We start from the raw sequence: 21,278 nt of genomic DNA, 5'->3' as shown, positions 1-21,278 counted from the left end.
ACGGGGCCCGGTCTAGGACGCAGCTCAGAGGGCGTCTGGTGCATTCACAGGGACACAGGAACGACTCGGTCTTTCCCACCCCAGATGGTGAGCCTGGCCTCTGTCCTCATTGCTTGGATGCCCTCTGGGTCTAGAGGAGACACTCTCAAGGGGGCCTCTGCCACGCTGAAAATGTGCCAGTGTCAAACCCATCAGGGGACAGGGGACAGCTGGGCCACTCCTGCCCAAAGCTTATCAAACGGCCTGCCCTGCACATAGCGAGTCCTGTCTGGAGTGAATACTCATGGCTGTTCCCGAATACTCGACTACAAAGGCATTCGGAGAGCATCGCCTAGAAAAGTTTAAAAACCAGAAGTAATCCACGTACTCAACAATAGGGGCCAAGCACAGCCTTGAGAAAGGACGTCAAGGAATAGTTTAATGACTTGAAAAGAATGTGCGGAAACAGCCTGCTCGAAAAGGGTATGCAGCATGTCACGTTTAAAAGGCACATACACGAATAGCTATAAAGATGCATCACAATGTTTGGAAAATATGCATCAAAACAGCAGGAGAGGCTGGGCGCGGTGGCTCACGCCTGTAAAACCAGCACTTTCGGAGGCCAAGGCAGACAGAACGTTTGAGCCCAGGAGCTGGAGACCAGCCTGGGCAACATGGCAAAACCCCATCTCTACGAAAAATAAAAAAATTTGCCAGGCATGGTGGTGATGCCTGTAGACCCAGCTACTCGGGAGGCTGAGGTGGGAGGATCACTTGAGCCCAGGAAGTCAAGGCTGCAGTGAGCTAAGCACTCCAGCCTGGGCGACAGAGTGAGACCCTGTCTCAAACAAACAAACAAAAAATAGCAGGAGATAACGCTTGGAAATGCAATCATTTTCCTTTGTACTTTCCAGTTTTTCTTTGATGAATAACTCTTACTTGAATAACAGGTGTTTCTAAAAATGGCAAGTCCGTTAAAGAAAAGCAAACGCGTGTGTGATGCTGAGAACAGAAGCCAAACACATACCAGGATTTCCCGGAGCTCTTCCTCTCGCTGCTGCTTCTCTTTGAGCAGCTGCTGGAGCAGGGAGCTGAGGGCCCAGCGCTGCTCCGAGATCATCTCCTGCAAACAAGACCACACCCCGCACCACCGTGAGCTGGTGGCAGCGCAGGAGTCCCACAGTGGCACGATGGAGAAGGGCCTGGCCTCTCATTCACTCGGTTCTCTGCCCAATGCCTCCAGGCTGAGTTGGGGGACAAAGCTAAGAGGCCCTTCTGCCCCCCTTCCCCTAAGCCTGCATCTCTCTTCCTTGTGGGGTTAAGTCAGGCATGGGATCCTGGTGACTGATGACAATGGGATGGTAAGAAACATCAAACAAAAGAAATGACAAGCCGCAGGTGCCTGCCTTTGGTCTCCCAGACAACAGAGCACATGGGCAGAAGCAAATGGCGGGGAGGGGTGTGGGGCCCCACACAAATGGAGGTGCATGCAAACCAGAGCCTGGGGTCCCTGCTTCACTCCTGCACCTGCTCTTGGAAACCCCATGGGGGCCCTGACAGCCAGAGCCCTGCCGCACTCGTGGGCAGGGACTAGGGCACCCGCCAGGCACAATGGCTGCAGCTTCTCTGAGAGCAGCCCCAGTCCCCTCATCTCTGGAGATCGTTTCAAGGCTCACAAAGGGCTTTCCCTTGCTAGCTCAGCCTTCTCCGATGGCCTGATGGCACAGGCTGGGCCTGGAGGACCGCTGCCATCTTATGGAGTAGGGGAAGAAGTCCTGGAGGGGCAGAGGCCTGTCTAAGGGCACACAGCACACCTGTGGTGCACCTGAGACCAGGGATCCAGACCCTAGACCCTTCACTGCACTGAGGAGTCCATGGGATGGCTTGAGACTTCTCCACTGAGAACAGACACAGGGACAATGACAGACCGAAGGCTCTGCTCAAACTCCTGGCACGGGCACATGTCCTCACACACCACCCCATCCAGCCCTCCATCTGCAGCTGGAGAGGCTGAGGTTCAGAGAGGGGAAAGGGCTGCCTCTCCTCCCCCACCTGCCAAAGTTGCACAGCAGGGCTGTGCCGGGCCACACCGGCCCCCAGGCATCCAGTCCAGGACGCCAGCTGCCAGTCCCTGCTGCCCTCTCATCTGTGTGGGCAGGACTCCCGGGCTGGAGCCCCAGAGATGCTGCCTGCAGGGAGTTACACAGATGTGGCTGGGCCCTCTCCTCCAGACAACCCGGGACACCCAAAAGCTCCAGCCCTGGAGGATGTCTGCTCGGGGGCCTAAAGCACAGCCTACAGAGAGAGACAGGAGCTCAGCGGTGGGCCCGCACCCAGCACAGGAAATGCAGTGGAGATGGAGCAGGGGAACCTTGGCAATGAATCCCTCCTTCCTCTGACCCTCCTGCCTCACAACAGGCTGACCACCTCTAACCTTGGCCTGCGCTGGGCCTTCTGGGGCTGGGGGGTGTCCTCTGGTGTCACAGCCACAGAGGAGCTCTGCCCTCTGTCTGCTGGGGAAGCCCTTGACTCCCAGGGGCTGGCGAGCAGCTGCCAGGGGCTGGTAGGGAGCACCAGGTAGGGGTCTCACCACGTGAAGGAGGGCAGGGGCAGGGAGCCCTACATACCTGGAGTGTCTCTGTGTCCAGGGACTTCCTCTTTAACTCCAGCTGTGTCAGCTGCAATAACTCAGTTTCTATTAACTTAATCTAAACAGAAGATGAGACAGGGGTTTTTTTTACTCACATTAACCACAGTTCAGTTTTGTGCTGCCACTCTCTGGTGACCAAGTGGGTCTAAGAAGCCTTTCTGGGGAGGCTGGGGAGGCTCTGGAATGAGGGGAACCTGTAGGCCTGGGAACCGTATCAAGGGGCTTGAACAAGAATTCGTTCTTTCATGGCCTCGCATTCCTGGGGTCATGGACTTGCTTGTTGTGGCCAAAATTGTTTACCAAGAGGCCAGCACAGGATAGAGGCTTGTGCAATGGAGAGGGGGCTTTCCTTGGGGATTCAGACCAGAGTAAAGCACAGACAGAGCTATCACCCAGCCTCCTGCTGGTCAAGTTCTCTTGTCCCTCGCATCGCTGTTGCAGGGGAGAGCAGAGGGTAATGGAAGTGACTGAGTAACAGTGGTAGTAGTAGCTGGTATGTCTTGAGCACCTACTATGTGCTAGGCCTGTGCTGCACACTTGATGTATCATATTTTATCAATTCTCTGGCTGTTAGGAAGTATTACTGCCTCCATTTTATAGACAAGAAAACTGAGGCTCAGAGAGGTTGTCACTTGCCCAAGGGCACAGAGCAGGTAAGGGAGAGATCCCTTTCTCTGGGATGCCTCAGCTCACGGTTTAAGGGCAACAGCTGACCTGGTCAAAACCATCTGCAGTGAGAATGTCGGGGGCCCTCGCACACTCTCCAGGGTGTGTCTAGGGGATTTTAGCTCTGGGCAGGGGTGGGGGTCAGACCCCACAGCCAGTACTTCTCTATCCTGTGCCCATGACCCTGTGACCCTCATCCCTAAGTCCCTATGACACCACCAACCCCTGGTCAGAGGAATGAGCTTCATGTCCGGCAATGTGGAATTGAAATTAAAGAGGGAAATTAAAAAGGTAAATTGGTCCAAAAAAAAAAGAAAGAAAGAAAGAAAGAAAAATAGAGAAAGAAAGAAGAAAAACATGCAAAAATGCAAAATTCAGTGTGCTGAACATGATGCAGGAGCACTCCCATAGCCTGACACTCACTTCAGCCCCAGCCCCAGCCCCAGCCCCACTCCACAGGCAGTGACCACCAGGCCATGTAGATGGGCTTGCCCAAGGACAGCTCAAAGGTCAGCAGCCAGCCTGCCCGGGGTGGGGGGGGGTTCTTGTCATATGAGGGAGGGTCTATGAGGAGGAACGCCTCCTCCTGGGCCGAGGTCATTTTTCAGCAGGCGTCAGGACCACGGTGGCTCACAGCTCCCCCTGCCCTCTTCTGGGGGAAATACTATATGCCCCCGAGACACCTCTGTCTGTCTGAGCTGTAGGAGCACTGGGGCCTGCGCTGGCTGCTTTTCCCAGTGGGGAAGTCCTGCCTGGGGCACGGAGAGCAGAGGCAGCCAGAGCAGTCAAAGCCACACATCAGCACTGCCCTCCCTGGCCCAGGCGTGGTGGAGACCCGCCTCGCTGGCAAGACCCTCGCCAGACCCCGGAATAGGAGGCCTCTAGGCACCCTCCCAGCAGCCCTGACACAAGGTTGGGAGCAAAGGGAGGTTCTGAGGCCAAGGCCTCGACCTCTTGCTGGGCTAGCAAGCCAAGGAGCTGGGGTTCAAACCTCAACTGCTGCGACCTGCCGCCCTGGAAGGCCACTCTGCAAGTCTCTGAGATAGCAGGTCCAGGGATCACGGCCCCAGCGCTCACCTGGCTCCTGATCTGCCGATGCATCAGGTCTTTCTTCACCTGGAGTGCCTCGAATGCAGCCTTCTGCATCGCGCTCTGCAACACAGACCACCAGCCCTCAGCAGGGGCTGTGACCATACTTTTCCCTGCAGCCCCATCCCTGTGAAAAGGAAAAGCTGTGTACAAAGCACCTTAATGGATGGGTTTTTTTCTGAGAGAGGGAGAAGATTTCACCTCGCTTGTGTAAACCTTAAGATGATACTAGGGGCTCACTTCGGGCGGCCTCTACTTGATGCACTTCCGGCATCACACCCTGAGTTTCCAACACAGTGGACCGTGGGGGTGCTTTTACTGCCCCACTTCACAGATGGGGAGTGACACTCAGAGGCATGAATCAGCGGCGCTGGGACACACACCAAGCCTATCCAGCTCCCGAGCCCCACTTAACCACAAGGCAGATGCCTCCTCTGAGAAATGGAGAATTTTCCTCAGACAAGCTCCACAGATACTAAGTCAAACCATTTTAGAACAGAGATTGAAATTAGGGAGGAAGGAGCAGGGTGGGATGACAAACACGCAGAGAACAGGGGAGAAAGGCGAGGGAAGAAGGGAGGCAGCTGCAAGACTCCCACAGGGCTGCAGGAAAGAGCTGAACAGGCCGGTGGCTCACGTCTATAATCCCAGCACTTTGGGAGGCAGAGGCAGGAGGATTGCTTGAGCCCAGGAGTTTGAGACCAACCTGAGCAACATAGGGAGACTCTGTCTCTACAAAAAATAAAAAAAAATTAGCTGGGCATGGTGGCCCTATAGTCTCAGCTACTCAGGAGGCAAAGGTGGGAGGATCGTTTGAGCCCAGGAGTTTGAGGCTATAGTGAACTGTGATCATATCACTTCCCTCATCCTGGGCAACAGAGCAAGACCTTGTCTTAAAACAAAAGAAAAGAAAAAAAGGAAAATAAAAAGCTAAGCAGGCCGGGCGCGGTGTCTGATGCCTGTAAATCCAGCACTTTGGGAGGCTGACGCGGGTGGGTCAGCTGAGGTCAGGAGTTCGAGACCAGCCTGGCCAACGTGGCAAAACCCCGTCTCTACTAAAAATACAAAAATTAGTTGGGCGTGTTGGTAGGCGCCTGTAATCCTAGCTACTTGGGAGGCTGAGGCAGGAGAATCACTTGAACCTGGGAGACAGAGGTTGCAGTGAGCTGAGATCGCACCACTGCACTCCAAACTGGGCAACAAGAGGGAAACTCCGTCTCAAAAAAAGAAAACAAAAACGCCAAACAGAGTAATATGGACACTGAAGGGGAGGAGGTCACGGGGGCCCTTCGTTTCATCCACTCAAGGGCCCTGCCAGGCACCTCCTGAGCACCACAGAGGTGAAAGAGCAGATAGCAGCACAGCAGGTCTGGGCATGAGAAGAGGCCAGAGGTCCCACAGTGTCCTCTCTGGCCTGACCTCATGGTGTGGTCACCATCACCTCCTGCCACTTAAGTCCGTCCAGTGGAGCCCCCTACACAGGATGGGAGTAGGAGCCTCCCAGAGAGCAGGTGGAGGTGCTTCTGTGGATTTTAGTGACCAGAAGACCATCCCCTGGGCCCCCACTCAGCCTCTCTCTACCCCTCACCCTGATCACTTGTACACTTCTATGGTCACAAACTTCTGTGGTCCCACATGCTGTCTAGGAAGGGCTCTGTGTGGAGCTCTGCGCTCTGTCCTGGCTCCTGAACCTCCCTCCCGAGCCCCCACCCTCAGGCCCTGGGCAAGGACTCACCTCCTGCAGGATCTGGCTGATGGCTTTGTTCTGATCCATTTGCTGCCATGACAGAATCTGCTGGAATCGTTCATCCATTTCGGCCATGCTGCCAGAAAGACAGCAAATTCATTCATTCTTGGAACGTTTCCCGAGCACCTACTATGTGCCAGGCCCCTTGGAGGAGATCATGATAACCCATTTCTTCAGTGGACCACACTCATGGAGTACCTGCTGGGATCTGGGCCCTGGGTGGGCCACAGACACTGAGTCTGTCTGAATCCCATGGCCTGGAGGGAAGGGGATCGAGTTGGGAGCTGGGAGAGAGAAGCTTCCAGGTCCTCTCACCCAACCCGCCACCAGAATCCCCTCCACAGCACCCCCCGGAAGTGGATGCCTGGCCTCTGCCCAGCCACCTCCATGGGTGGGGAGCTCGACTCCCATGGGTGGTGAGCCACCGAAGTGTGACAAAGTTGTCCTTCCCGGCATTCTCACCCTGGGCAAGGAGCAGGGAGCAGCCCTTGATTTGGGCACAAGAACCTGCAGCTTCACGTATGTCTGTGCTTTGGCACCATCTTGGTTGTTTGTTGTTGGTTTTTTTTTTTTTTGAGACAGAGTCTTGCTCTGTCACCCGGGCTAGAGTGCAGTGGTGTGATCTTGGCTCACTGCAACCTCCACCTCCCAGGTTCAAGCAATTTTCCTGCCTCAGCCTCCCAAGTAGCTGGGATTACACGCACCTACCGCCATGTTTGGCTAATTTTTTGTATTTTTAGTAGAGACGGGGTTTTACCATGTTGGCCAGGCTGGTCTCGAACTCCTGACCTCAGGTGATCCACCCACCTTGGCCTCCCAAAGTGCTGGGATTACAGGTGTGAGCCACTGCACCCAGCCACCATCTTGGTTTTGTTTGTTTCATAATAGCAATTATTTTTTTCCAGTGAGGTCCCTGCTTCACAACAATAGCAAGTATTTATTGGACCTTTATGCACTAGACATTATGCTCATTAACACTCATCAAATCCTCCACCAACTCTACAGGTAGGTACTATGATTTACCTGATAAGGAATCTGAAGCCCAAGGAAGGAAAGAGACTTGCCTGAGACCTCATGGTTAGTAAGCAGAAGTGGGACCTGGATCCAGGTCTGTTTGACCCCTGCGCTTGCAACTCCTAAGCACAGTGTCATATATCAGGAAAGGCGGGAGAAATTCCCACATCTGCAGGGACCCATGGGAGGCCGGCACAGTCCAGGTGCCCTGGAGGGTGGCAGCTGTGCCAGCCACCTGCATGGGAGGAGAAACAGGGCATCCAGGGCTGCTGGCCTGTCCCTGTCTGGGGCTCCTGGGCACTGACTGAGTTTTCCCCACTGGCTCTGCTGGGCACCTGTGGAACCTCCAACAAACCCACAGTGCACAGTGAGCACAGGGAGCCGGACCCCAGAGCGGCCATCAGCATGAAAGCAACCCCTTCACTTATCCCTCCAGGGCGTCCCACCCCCAACTGTGGGGGTCCTCAGACACTGATGAGTGTACCACAGTCAAGAGCACACCCCTCCCCTCTGCTGAGCTCAAATCCTGGCTCCGCCACCTGCTGGCTGTGCTTCCTTGGGTGCATTATATAGTTTCTCAGAACCTGAGTTGCGATTGTGAAATTGGGCTAATAACAATACAGTCCCTCCTAAAATCCATCAGCGAATGCGGTTCATCGCTTAGCCGAGTGCCTGCCACACAGGGAGTGCAAAAGAAATGGGAGTGACTGTTACCACTTTAACACAGCCCAACGCTGAATCATGGACCAGGCTAGAAAACTCAGGAAGAGCAGCCATCACTTGCCCCTAATGGCAGAGTGGAGGCTGGGGTGGCCCAGGGCGGGAGGTTTAGTGCCCAGCTCTCATCCCACGGTCTTGGGCCCTGAGCCAGCTCCCCCAGCTCCTTCACCTGGGAGTCCTCTTCCTTACCTTACCTGTAACAGGCCTGCTGGACCAAGTTCTGCCTCTGAGATTCGTAGGCCATCTGGATGAGCCGGTTCTTACAGCTCTCGGTCAGCATCTGCTGCATGGCAGCTGTGGGAACGAGGTGGGGACAGCTGAGTGGAGTGGCTGCTCCTGGGGTGCCTGGGCAGGGAGGCAGCAGGGATTTCCACGGGAACTGAGGAACAGGCCTTCAGGCCTCACCTGGTTACCTACCTGATAGTCACCTTAAAAAAACCCTTTGTTCCTTTTTGTTTTGTTTTTTGAGATGGAGTCTCACTCTGTCACCCAGGCTGGAGTGCAGTGGTGCGATCTCGGCTCACTGCCAGCTCTGCCTCCCAGGTTCACGCCATTCTCCTCCTCAGCCTCCTGAGTAGGTGGGACTACAGGCGCCCGCCACCACACCTGGCTAATTTTTTGTATTATTAATGGAGACGGGTAATGTGTTAGCCAGGATGGTCTCGATCTCTTGACCTCACGATCCGCCCGCCTTGGCCTCCCAAAGTGCTGGGATTACAGGTGTGAGCCACTGCGCCTGGCCTGTTCTTTTTAACTATAAAAGCAATGTATGCTTGGAAGGCTAATTGTAAAACACTGAATAGCACATACATAAAATCTCCTGTGATCTTGTCATCCAGAAATATTATTCCATTTTGATATATATTCTTCTAGTCAATTTTTATGCATTTAGGAATTAAAAAAATTAAAATAGGCCAGGCATGGTGGCTTATGCCTGTAATCCCAGCACTTTGGGAAGCCAAGGCAGGTGGATCACCTGAGGTCAGGAGTTTGAGACTAGCCTGGCCAACATGGCGAAACTGTGTCTCTACTAAAAATACAAAAATTAGCCAGGCATGGTGGCAGGTGCCTGTAATCCCAGCTACTTGGGAGTCTGAGGCAGGAGAATCGCTTGAAGCTGGGAGGCAGAGGTTGCAGTGAGCTGAGATCATGCCACTGCACTCCAGCCTGGGCAACAGAGCAAGACCCTATCTCAAAAAAAAAAAAAAAAAGAGAAAAGAAAAATCAAAAAATTAAAATAATTGAAAGAAGGAACTAGAATAGATATTTGTACACACAAATTTGTAGCATTATTCATAACAGTCAAAAAGTGGAAACAACCCAAATACCCATTGACAGATGAATGGATAAATAAAATGTAGAGGCTGGACATGGCAGCTCACACCTGTAATATAAGCACTTATGGGAGGCCAAGGTGGGAGGACTGCTTGAGCCCAGGAGTTTGAGACCGGCCTGGGCAACAGAGTGAGACCCTATCTCAAAAAGAAAAAAAATTAGCCAGGTGAGGTGGTGTATGTCTGTAGTCCCCACTACTTGGGAGGCTGTAGTGGGAGGATTGCTTGAGCCCAGGAGGTGGAGGCTGCAGTGAGCATGTTCACACCACTGCTCTCCAGCCTGGTGACAGAGCAAGGAAAAAAGAAAGAAAGAAAGAAAATGTGGCATATACAGGCAATGCAACGTTATTTAGTATTAAAAAGGAAGAAAATTTTTCCCTGGTAGGCCAGTGTTTAGAAATAAAGAAACAGAAAAAAAAAAAAGGGAAAGAAATTCAAACACATGCTACAACATGGATGAACCCGAGGACATTATGCTAAGTGAAATACGGTAGACACAAAAGGAGAAATATTGTATGATTCCACATATAGGAGGTACTTATAACAGTCAAATCCATACACAGAGAGTAGAATGTTGATTCCCAGGGGCTGAGGGGAAGGGGGCACAAGGAGTTAGTGTTTACTAGGGACAGTTTCAGTTGAGGAAGATGAAAAAGTTCTGGCGATGGATGGTGGTGGCAGTTGTACAACAATAATGCCACAGAACTAATAAATTTTAAAATGAAGGCCAGGCACAGTGGCTCACGCCTGTAATCCCAGAACTTCAGGAGGTCGAGGCAGGCGATCACTTGAGGTCAGGAGTTCAAGAGCAGCCTGGCCAACAAGGCAAAACCCCGTCTCTACTAAAAATACAAAAATTAGTCTGGTGAGCCGGGCGCAGTCGCTCACGCTTGTAATCCCAGCACTTTGGGAGGCCGAGGCGGGCGGATCACGAGGTCAGGAGATTGAGACCATGGTGAAACCCCGTCTCTACTAAAAACACAAAAAAATTAGCCGGGCGTGGTGGCGGGCACCTATAGTCCCAGCTACTTGGAGAGGCTGAGGCAGGAGAATGGCGTGAACCCGGGAGGCGGAGCTTGCAGTGAGCCGAGATTGCGCCACTGCACTCCAGCCTGGGCAACAGAGCGAGACTCTGTCTCAAAAAAAAAAAAAAAAAAAATTAGTCTGGTGTGGTGGTGTGCGTCTGTGATCCCAGCTACTCGGAGGCTGAGGCAGGAGAATTGCTTAAACCTGGGAGGCGGAGGTTGCAGTGATCCAAGATCGCACCACTGTACTCCAGCCTGAGCGACAGAGCGAGACTTTGTCTCAAAACAGAAATAAAAGTGATTAAGATGGTAAAGTTTACATCATGCATATTTTACAATTAAAAAAATGAAAATGGTATCATCCCACTTCCCACTTTTTATGAACACTCCCCATGATAACATGCTAATGGATGCTAATACTGCAGAGTGCCACAGCACATGGATCACCAACATTTATTCAAACAATCCTCTATTTGGGGGCATTTGGACTTTCTTTTTGTTTTTTTGAGAAATGGTCTTGCTGTGTTACTCAGGCTGGAGTGCAGTAGTGTGATCACAGCTCACTGCAGCCTTGAACTCCTGGGCTCATGTGATCCTCTAGCCTCGGCTTCCTAAAGCACTGGGATTACAGGCATGAGCCCCCACACCTGGCCCATTTCCTCCATTTTATAACTAAGAAAATCAAGGCTTAGAAAAGTTGGGGAGCAGTGAGCAGTAATGTCCCTAAGGTCACATGGTGAGTGTCTGAACTGGGACTCTGCATCCACGTCTAGGCTGACCCCAGAGCCTGTGCTCCATGGCAGGACTTGACTGCCTCTCTCGAGGGCTAACACTCAGGGCCCTCCCTGCATGGCCAACAGAGGGAGGGCCATCCACCCTGTCAGCCCAGCCAGCAGGCAGCGCGCTCACGAGCTCCCCATCCCGAAACTCACAGGCAACCTCACGTCGCCGCAGGTTCTCAGTCTCCTCCTGGGTTATGGACATCAACTGTTCCATTCTTATTCTAGAAAAAAATCCGTCCATTCATTCAGCAAATTTAACATTTCCAACAGGGAATCCCAGCAGATGAACACCACTTCCTCCAGGAAGTCCTCCTTAATTTGGCAACCTACACCTGGATGGGCTCTCTGGACGCCTACCGCATCACAAGCAACGCTTGGGGCCCTGTTCGCCTTCAGCCTGTAGTTCGAGTATCTTGTGTAAAAAGATGGACACTCCCTTAGAAAATGGGCAAAAAAAGCAAATAGCCAATGCTGAAATTCAAGTGATCAATAAACATCTGGAAAGATGCTTAACATAACTGGTAACTAAAGAAAGTAAAATCTTTTCACCTACTAGGTTGGTTGACAGTAATAAAACTGGTAACTGCTGTTGATGGTGATGGTGGTGGAGAAATGGGCACTTTCCTACACTGCTGAGAGGAGTGTAAACTGGCAGAATGTTTTTGGGAAGGTAAGTTGGCACCTAGCAAAATGTCCTTTAAATATTTCCTTCACAAATAGTCACATGGCCGGGTGCAGTGGCTCACACCTGTAATCCCAGCACTTTGGGAGCCTGAGGCGGGAGGATGACTTGAGGTCAGGAGTTTGAGACCAGCCTGGCCAACATGGTGAAACCCCATCTCTACTAAAAATATAAAAATCAGCCGGACCTGGTGGTATGTGCCTGTAGTCCTAGCTACTCAGGATGCTGAGGCAGGAGAATCACTTGAACCTGGGAGGTGGAGGTTGCAGTGAGCCAAGATCATGCCACTGCACTCCAGCCTGGGTGACAGAGTGAGACTCCGTCTCAAAAAAAAAAAAAGATATCCTAAAAATTCTGCTATAAATATAGCCTGTCACTTTTTCCATTAGCAATATGTTATGTTTTCCCTTAATGAGAAATATTATTCAGTAAGACATTTAATGGCTGCAGGTTATTCCTCCATACATAATTTATGTAACTAAATAATTTTTCTTTCCAGAAACGCAGATTTTTTTTCTGAAATTTTTTTGTTTTAGCTGGAACCACAGGCGTCTGCCACCACTCTTGGCTAAGTTTTGATTTTTAGTAGAGACAGGGTTTTGCCATGTTGGCCAGGATGGTCTCAAACTCCTGACCTCAAGTGATCCACCCACCTCGGCCTCCCAAAGTGCTGGGATTACAGATGTGAGCCACTGCGCCTGGCCTGAACTTTTTATACTAGGAATATAGTTGGACATTATATATCTAGCCTTATTCATGTCTCTGAATGTTTTTCAGGAGTGTATATGTTTTAATGAACTTGAAGACAATGATTCTTTGTAATTAAATATCGTCTAAGGAGGTGAATCTCCTCATAGCTTTAGGGAAATGTCCTGGCATAATCCTCTGGAGAATCACAAGACATTCTTTCCTCAAAGCTGCCCTCCTCGGCGGGGAGCAGTGGCTCACGCCTACAATCCCAGCACTTTGGGAGGCCGAGGCGGGCGGATCACGAGGTCAGGAGATCAAGACCATCCTGGCCAACATGGTGAAACCCCATCTATACTAAAATACAAAAAATTAGCTGGTGGTAGTATGCGCCTGTAGTCCCAGCTACTCGGGAGGCTGAGGCAGGGGAATCGCTTGGACCCGGGTGGCAGGGGTTGCACTGAGCCGAGATTGCACCACTGCACTCCAGCCTGGCGACAGTGCAAGACTCCATCTCAAAAAAAAAAAAAAAAAAAAAAAAATGCTGCCCTCCCCTGGAAGAACACTTACCTTTCATTTTCCAGCGATTTCAAAATCTCGGAGCTTTTCTTTTGTCTGTGGAGAAAATCATAAAAGGTCCTGGCAGTCACCAGCAGGCCTGTTTCCTGTCTCACTGCGTTAGCTGTGCAGAGGGGCTTAGGAAATGGGCTGGGGGCACCTTAGCTCCACCACCCTGAAGCTCTGGGTTCTTAGCCAGTTACTGAAACCACTCAAGTCCCAGGTTTCCTCACCTATGAAATTAGAAGAATAAAAAAACCCAGCCGAGCACGGTGGCTCACATCTGTAATCCCAGCACTTTGGGAGGCTGAAGTGGATAGATCACTTGAGGTCAGAAGTTCGAGACCAGCCTGGTCAACATGGAGAAACCCTGTCTCTACAAAAATTAGCTGGGCGTGGTGGCACAAGCCTGTAGTCCCAGCTCCTTGGGAGGCTGAGGCAAGATAATTGCTTGAACCTGGGAGGAGGAGGTTGCAGTGAGCCGAGATCACACCACTGCACTCTAGCGTCAGTGACACAGCGAGACTCTGTCTCAAACAAAACACAGTGAAAACAACCCAGCTTCTTGATGCATTTGTAAAGAGTTAATGAGGAAATAGACGTAACAAGCTTGGCACATAAGAAGCACCCAACAAGTGACTGGTTTCCTGAACTCATGCAGGTACTTTTGAAACTGACAGGTGAGGGAGGAACGAGTGATTCAGGGTTAGAAAAAAGAGGCCTAGAAGCAGCAGAGCATATGGCTAGAGCCTGTTTCTGGAATTGACCTGCAATGGACCCCCTCACTAGACTTCTCAGGCTTTTCTGGCACCATGTCTCCCCGGCCCCTTCAAAATCTGCTCTTAGTAGCTCCTGCCTTGCACAGGGTTTGTTAAGGCAAATCTCACTACAGGTGAATAGCTGACCTCAGTGCAACAGGTTACATAGAACCCAAAATATGGAGCAGGATGTGATCCCAACTATCTCGTCAAACCCACTCACTTTATAGATGGGAAGCTTGGGGCCCAAGTGGGGAAACACTTGCCCGAGGCCACAGGTCCAATCTGGTAGCAGTCTCATGCTAAGAAACCAGACTTTGTAATGCCTGGGTCAGATTCTTTTCTCTGTACGCTGTGCCAGTTGAAGCACCCAGACTGGATCCTGACAAGGGAAGCCCGGGGCAGGGGCAGAGGCGGTGAGGGAGAAACACACTCCTCCTGGCTCCTCAAGGGACTGTGTGGGGAAGGACTCGGGCTGGGGCCGAGGAGCAGAGCCTGACCTCTGATTGTCCCGCAGCAGCTTCTGGATCCGGCTGGAGATGTTCTGTTCTGTCTGCTTCAGCTGCTCCTGCAGCCGCTGCCGCTCTGCGTCGAGGTGGCGCTGGCGCTCACTCAGGCCCTGCTCCAGCCGGGACCGCTCCTGCAGCAGGAGGTAGGGGTCTTGAGCCCCTGGGACCCCCTCAGACGCTGTGAGGGGTACTGACTGGGGTTAGGAGGCTGGCTTTCCCACCCTGCTTTGCCAGTCCTGTGTGACCTTGGGCCGGCTCCTCCCAGCAGGCTACAGAGTGTCCACCTGCACACAGGCAGGCTGGGCTGGGTGATCTGTAAGGGCCCTCCCAGGTACTGGGGGACAGAAGGAAGTGACATCTTCATCCCATTGCCTTTCCACATCCCAGGGACCTTGGCCCAAGCCAGGAGGCCACTGGCTGGGGGGTGCAGCCAGGCCGGACCCTAGCAGGCAGCTCACAAACCTCCTTGACCGTCTGAAGGATCTCGTCCTTCTGGCTGCTGCTCTGCTGAAGGAGCTGGGCGTGCTCCCGCTGCCCCAGTTCCAGGCGCCGTTCAAACTCGAGTTTCTCCAGCATCTTCTCTTCCTGCAAGACACAGATCCTGGTGACTGTCAGCACGGGCCCTGGGGGAGTTAGGACACAGAAGTCGGGAGAATCCATCCCTCAACACTGACAGGGCAGGCTCCAGGTCTTCATGCTGAGCAACCCCCACTCCCCTCCAGGGCCCAACTGTAATAAAACAAGCTGTTATAACAGGAAGAGGCTAGTGGTCTAGAGCCCGGTGCTGGGCTCAACCGCTCTGAGCCTCGGTCTCTGCACCTGTCCCATGGATGCTCTACCACCCACCTGAGGCACGTGAGGATGCAGCAGACCATGTATGTAAGAGGAAGGCATTACTGTGACCTCTAATTCTGAGCTGGGAAGAAGTCATTTTCTCAAATATTTTATGAGTTGAGTTGAGATCTTTAATGAGAAAAGAGTGACAGATGGGTAAAGGCATTTTCTTACCTTCCTCTTCTCATAGTCTGAGAACCTGTTCTGAGAGGAAAAAAAGACAGTGGTCAAGAGAGGGTGGCAGCAGTGGTTCTCCCTGGCATGGGCACCAGGAACCCCCGGGTGGCCTGATGTTATACAGACTCTGGCCCACCCCAGACCACTGCCTCAGAATGGTGGGGTCGGGGGATGAGGGGATCCATATTGATCAAGGGCACCAGGTGGTTCCAGTGGACACCTGATGAGAACCCCTGGGCTGCCACTGTGTGCATGGCACTGTAGGAGGGGGCTCTTCAAGCCATTTCTGGGATGCAGCCCTGAGCAGGGATGGTGGTCTGAAGAGCAGAGCAGGAAATGGGATATCTGATGCCCATGGATGTCTGCGTAACACACCTACAGCACCGAGTTCCAGTCCACCAAAATACTCGCAATGCACAAAAGTGTGGGTACAACTTCTTGCAAAATTATTCAAAAGAGCAAAAACACTGGAAATAACTCATACATCAATGTCTGTCCATAAGTCATGGTGCATCCATACAGTGGACTATTACATAACTGCCAACGGGGCGAATGCGTGAGATCCCTCACCTGTGTGTAGCACGATTCTACTTTTGCAAAGACATCATCAAGAAAACTCAACTCTGGGCATATGTGTGAAGGTATTGAGTCAAACGTCAAGAAGGACAGTCATTAATCAGTCAACGATGACTACCTCCAGGCAATGGGAGTGCAGGGTGGAAGGGTTGACATTCACTTGGTTTGTAATTGTCTGTATTGTTTAAATTTATAACAAGGAGCAGGTATTAAACATCAATAATGTAATGTAATTATTGGTGTTTAATTAATTAATTTATTATTGGTGTAATTAAACAGCAATACATACACACACAAGAGTTAGGTTTTTTTTTTTTTTTTGAGACAGAGTTTTGCTCTTGTTGCCCAGGCTGGAGTGCAATGGCACAATCTTGGCTCACTGCAACCTCCACCTCCCGGGTTCAAGCAATTCTCCTGCCTCAGCCTCCTGAGTAGCTGGGATTACAGGCACCCACCACCATACCTGGCTGATTTTTTGTATTTTTAGTAGAGACAGGGTTTCACCATGTTGGCCAAGCTGGTCTCAAACTCCTGACCTCAGGTGATCCATTTGCCCAGCCTCCCAAAGTGCTGGGATTATAGGCATGAGCCACCGCGCCCGGCCCACACAAGTTTTTTCTTTGAGATGGAGTCTCACTCTTGCCCACGCTGGAGTGCAGTGGCACAATCTCAGCTCACTGCAGCCTCGACCTCCTGGGCTCTAGTGATCCTCCCACCTCAGCCTCCTAAGTAGCTGGGACTGCAGGCACGCACCCACCATGCCTGGCTAATTTTTTGTATTTTTGGTAGAGACAAGGTCTTGCTATGTTACCCAGGATGGTCTCAAACTCCTGAGCTCAAGCATCCGCCCGACTCGGCCTCCCAAAGTGCTGGGATTATAGGCGTGAGCCACTGCGCCTGGCACACGGGTATTTTTTGAATGGTCCTTCTATTTAGTTATCCTGCTCTGAGAACAGGATCAGTCTCTGAAGTATAAAAGCAGCAACGTATAAATAGGATTTTTCCTATGCCAATGGTAGGAATATAATTTTAAAATTAATCTTCAATTATACAGATAACATCTCAATATATTCTCCTTGTAAAAGTTTGAAACATGGTATAAAAAACCTAAAGCACCTACTAAGCACTCCAGCCTAACCCTGGTTCCCCTCCCATCCCACACCTCCTGTCAGGTGTAACTGTCATTATCAGGCCCAAGGCATGCATCTGTACATATACAATTTGTGCCTTTGGGAAAGAAATATATTTGTATTTGTGGGCATATATAAACGTATTTTTTAATCAAGTATAATCTATTTACTGTAATTCACCCAATGTAAGTGAACAATTCTATGGATCTTTATATATGCATAGAGTTCTGTAACCTCTAAACACAATCAAGATGGAAAACAATTCTGGGCCGGGCGCGGTGGCTCACGCTTGTAATCCCAGCACTTTGGGAGGCCGAGGCGGGTGGATCACAAGGTCAGGAGATCGAGGCCATCCTGGCTAACATGGTGAAACCCCGTCTCTACTAAAAAATACAAAAAATTAGCCGGGCATGGTGGCGGGCGCCTGTAGTCCCAGCTACTCGGGTGGCTGAGGCAGGAGAATGGTGTGAACCTGGGAGGCGGAGCTTGCAGTGAGCCGAGATTGCGCCACTGCACTCCAGCCTGGGTGACAGAGCGAGACTCCGTCTCAAAAAAATAAATAAAAAAATAAATAAATAAAAAATAAAAAAATAAAAATAAATAAATAAATGAAAACAATTCTGGCCAGGCGCAGTGGCTCACGCCTGTAATCCCAGCACTTTGGGAGGCTGAGGCAGGTGGATCACTTGAGTTCAGGAGTTCGAGACCAGACTGGCCGGCATGGTGAAACCCCATCTCTACTAACAAAATACAAAACTTAGCCAGGCGTGGTGGCGGGCACCTGTAATCCCAGCTACCCGGGAGGCTAAGGCAGGAGAATTGCTTGAAGCTGACAGGCAGAGGTTGCAGTGAGCTGAGATCACGCCACTGCACTCCAGCCTGGGCGATAGAGTGAGACTCTGTCTCAAAAAGAAAAAAGAAAACAATTCCATTACCCTCGAAAATTCCCTCATGCCACTTCATCATCAAATCCTCTTCCCACTCCAGCCACTGGCAACTACCTGTTTCCTTTTTTTGTTCTGAGTTTTTTCTTTCTTTTTTGAGACAGGGTCTAGTTCTGTTACCCAGGGTGGGGTGCAGTGGCATAATCTTGGCTCACTGCAAACTCCAACCTCCTGGGCTTAAGCCATCCTCCCACTTTAGCCTCCCTAGTAGCAGGGACCACAGGCATGTGCCAGCATGCCTAGCTAATTTTTTTGTATTTTTTGTAGAGACAGGGTCTCGCCACATTGCCCAGGCTGGTGTTGATTAAGTTTTCTTTTTAAACATAAAAATGGAAATAGACTAGCCCATCCTGTTCTGCAATTGGCCCTTTTCACTAATCCATGCATCCTGGCGAACCGAGGCTCAAATGCTCCCTCTCATGGTGTGCACATGACCCAGGGGCAGCCCCTTCTCACTGACAAACATTTGGGGGGCATCCAATACTACAAATAAGGCTGCAATAAACATTCCTGCAAATGTCTCCTCATGCAAGCATTTCTCTTGGGTATACATTGAGAAGCAGAACTTCTGGATCATGGGCTGCGCCCATGAAAATTTTTGACATCTGGCGGGTGTGGTGGCTCACACCTGTAATCCCAGCACTTCGGGAAGCTGAGGTGGGCGGATCACTTGAGGTCAGGAGTTCCTGACCAGCCTGGCCAACATGGCAAAACCCCGTCTCTACTAAAAATACAAAATTAGCCGGGCATGATGGTGAATGCCTGTAATCTCAGCTACTTGGGAGGCTGAGGCAGGAGAATCGCTTGAACCTGGAAGGCGGAGGTTGTAGTGAGCCGAGATTGCACCACTGCACTCCAGCCTGGGCAACAGAGTGAGTCTCCATCTCAAAATAAATAAATAAATAATAAAAAAAAATTTTTTGACATTTACTGTCAAATTATCCTCCAAAGTAGTGATACCAATTTTCACTCCTAAGAGCAGTTTATGAGGACACCTGTTTTCCCACACTCTGGCCAACAGAAATTGCCATGTCAAAATGTGTGCCAATCTTGAGGAAGGAAATAGTATTTCAATGTTGTTTTAACTTACATGCCTCTCCTCTGATTACCAGCAAAGGTGGCATTTTTAAATGCTTATTTATTTGTTTGAGACAGAGTCTCACTCTGTCACCTGGACAGGCTGGAGTGCAGTGGCGCAATCTCAGCATACTGCAACCTCCGCCTCCTGGATTCAAGTGATTCTTGTGCCTCAGCCTCCCGAGTAGCTGGGATTACAGGTGCACGCCACCGTGCCTGGCTAAGTTTTGCATTTTCAGTAGAGACAGGGTTTTACTACGTTGACCAAGCTTGTCTCAAACTCCTGGCCTCAAGTGATCCACCTGCTTTGGCCTCCCAGTATTTTTTCTATTGGAATGGTTTTCTTCTTACTCATTGGAAAGAGTTCTTTTTTTTTTTTTTTTGAGATGGAGTCTTGCTCTGTTGCCCAGGCTGGAGTGCAGTGGTGCAATCTCAGCTCACTGCAAACTCCGCCTCCCGGGTTCATGCCATTCTCCTGCCTCAGCCTCCCGAGTAGTTGGGACTACAGGCGCCCGCCACTGCGCCCGGCTAATTTTTTGTTTTTTTAGTAGAGACAGGGTTTCACTGTGTTAGCCAGGATGGTCTCGATCTCCTGACCTCATGATCCACCCGCCTCGGCCTCCCAAAGTGCTGGGATTATAGGCGTGAGCCACCGCGCCCGGCGGAAAGAGTTCTTTCTATGCTCAATCTACGAATCCTTCAGCAAGTGACTGCGTTGCAAATATTTTCTGAGAACGTGAACTGGCACAATTTTCCCATACAGCCTTCTCCTTCCCTCTCTAATTCTTGTTGAACTGTAAAATAATAATAATCAAATCCCAAATGCATTCCCAGCAGCCATGGAAAACGGGAAAGGGTGGCATCTAGGGACCAGAGATTAAGAGTCAGTGGAAGATATGAAGCCAAATGCTCGGCAGCTGGCACTCCTGCCCGGTGATGGCCTCTCCCGTCTACCAGCCAGCAGAGGACCCTGGATCGTGAGCCTTGGGCATAGGGGCAGAGGGTGCACCCAGGCTAATGTGGCAAACCCTTTGAGCTTTCTCCTCTGTGTCGTCCTGTGCTAGCTTGTCGCCAGGACCTGACAGGGCCAGCCTGTCACTGGTGCGCACACATGTGCATGTCTGACTCCTTCACTAGACCCAGAGCATGGTGAGTGTGTGTCCCAGACAGTGAGTAGCATTTTGTCCAGAAGTATTTGCTGAGAGATAGCAATGAACATTACAGACACAATCCCTATTCTCACAAAGCTTCATCCAGCAGGGGAGACAGACATGAGACAGATCATTTCCCATAGAGTTCCTTATCAATTTAGTGCTGTGGTAAGTGCTACCAAGGAACTGTGCAGAGCACTCTGATAACACACAACAGGAGACCTGACCTCGATCGGAGCTTCTCAGAGGATGTAATATTTAAACTGAGAACTGAAGGAGGCTGAGCATGGTGGCTCATGCCTATAATCCCAGCACTTTGGGAGTCTGAGGCAGGAGGATCACTTGAGCCTGGGAGGTTAAGGCTGCAGTGAGCTATGATCACACCACTGCACTCCAGCCTGGGTGACAGAGCAAGACCCTGTCTCAAAAAAGGGAACAAAAAAAAAAAAAAAAAGAACTGAAGGATAAGACAAGTGAGTGGGGAAATTCCAGACAGAGGGAGCTGCTTGTTCAAAGGCCCTGAAGAGGGAAGGATCGTGGTTAGTTCAGGGAACAGACAGTAGCAGGGCACAGCTTGTGCTTGGCAAGCTGGTGGGGTGAGGCTGCCACAGCAGGCCTTGAAAAAGCAGTTCACCCCTCCCTCCCTCCCTCCTTCCTTCCTTTTCTTTTTTGAGACAGTTTCCCTCTGTTGCCCAGGCTGGAGTGCAGTGGCGTGATCTCGGCTCACTGCAACCTCCCTGCCTTGGGCTCCTGTGATTCTCCTGCCTCAGCCTGCCGAGTGCCTGGGATTGCAGGCACGCGCCGCCACGCCTGGCTGGTTTTTGTATTTTTGGTGGAGACGGAGTTTCGCCATGTTGGCCAGGCTGGTCTCCAACTCCTGACCTCGACTGATCTGCCTGCCTCGGCCTCCCGAAGAGCTGGGATTACAGACGGAGTCTCGCTCACTCAGTGCTCAATGTTGCCCAGGCTGGAATGCAGTGGCGTGATCTCGGCTCCCTACAACCTCCACCTCCCAGCCGCCTGCTTTGGCCTCCCAAAGTGCTAAGATTACAGCCTCTATCCGGCCGCCACCAGTCTAGGAAGTGAGAAGCGTCTCTGCCTGGCCGCCCATTGTCTGGGATGTGAGGAGCCCCTCTGCCTAGCCACCCTGTCTAGGAAGTGAGGAGCACCTCTGCCCGGCCGCCACCCC

General features: G+C 51.2%; 1 protein-coding gene across 6 annotated transcripts in view; it reads right to left on the bottom strand.

The window, feature by feature from the left end:
• LRSAM1 (leucine rich repeat and sterile alpha motif containing 1) overlaps positions 1–21,278 on the bottom strand; it is a 59,068-nt gene that overhangs the window by 9,563 nt on the left and 28,227 nt on the right. For 4 of the 6 annotated variants that reach the window (XM_058445280.1, XM_032165175.2, XM_058445281.1 and 1 more), the window contains 10 exons: positions 15,209–15,238; positions 14,663–14,785; positions 14,192–14,331; positions 12,946–12,990; positions 11,157–11,227; positions 8,060–8,159; positions 6,120–6,207; positions 4,373–4,447; positions 2,607–2,687; positions 1,007–1,102 (listed from right to left, as the gene is read on the bottom strand). In XM_058445280.1, coding sequence (XP_058301263.1) covers positions 1,007–1,102; positions 2,607–2,687; positions 4,373–4,447; positions 6,120–6,207; positions 8,060–8,159; positions 11,157–11,227; positions 12,946–12,990; positions 14,192–14,331; positions 14,663–14,785; positions 15,209–15,238 — 849 coding nt within the window. The remainder of the gene's footprint in view (positions 1–1,006; positions 1,103–2,606; positions 2,688–4,372; positions 4,448–6,119; positions 6,208–8,059; positions 8,160–11,156; positions 11,228–12,945; positions 12,991–14,191; positions 14,332–14,662; positions 14,786–15,208; positions 15,239–21,278) is intronic. The other 2 variants (XM_058445282.1, XM_032165176.2) reach the window with 2 other exon arrangements.

The sequence above is a fragment of the Hylobates moloch genome, unplaced genomic scaffold (genome assembly GCF_009828535.3).
Source record: "Hylobates moloch isolate HMO894 unplaced genomic scaffold, HMol_V3 SCAFFOLD_10, whole genome shotgun sequence".
NCBI classification, from domain to species: domain Eukaryota; kingdom Metazoa; phylum Chordata; class Mammalia; order Primates; family Hylobatidae; genus Hylobates; species Hylobates moloch.
The sequence above is the reverse complement of the archived record's forward strand: the minus strand, read 5'-3'. Positions and strand labels throughout refer to the sequence as shown.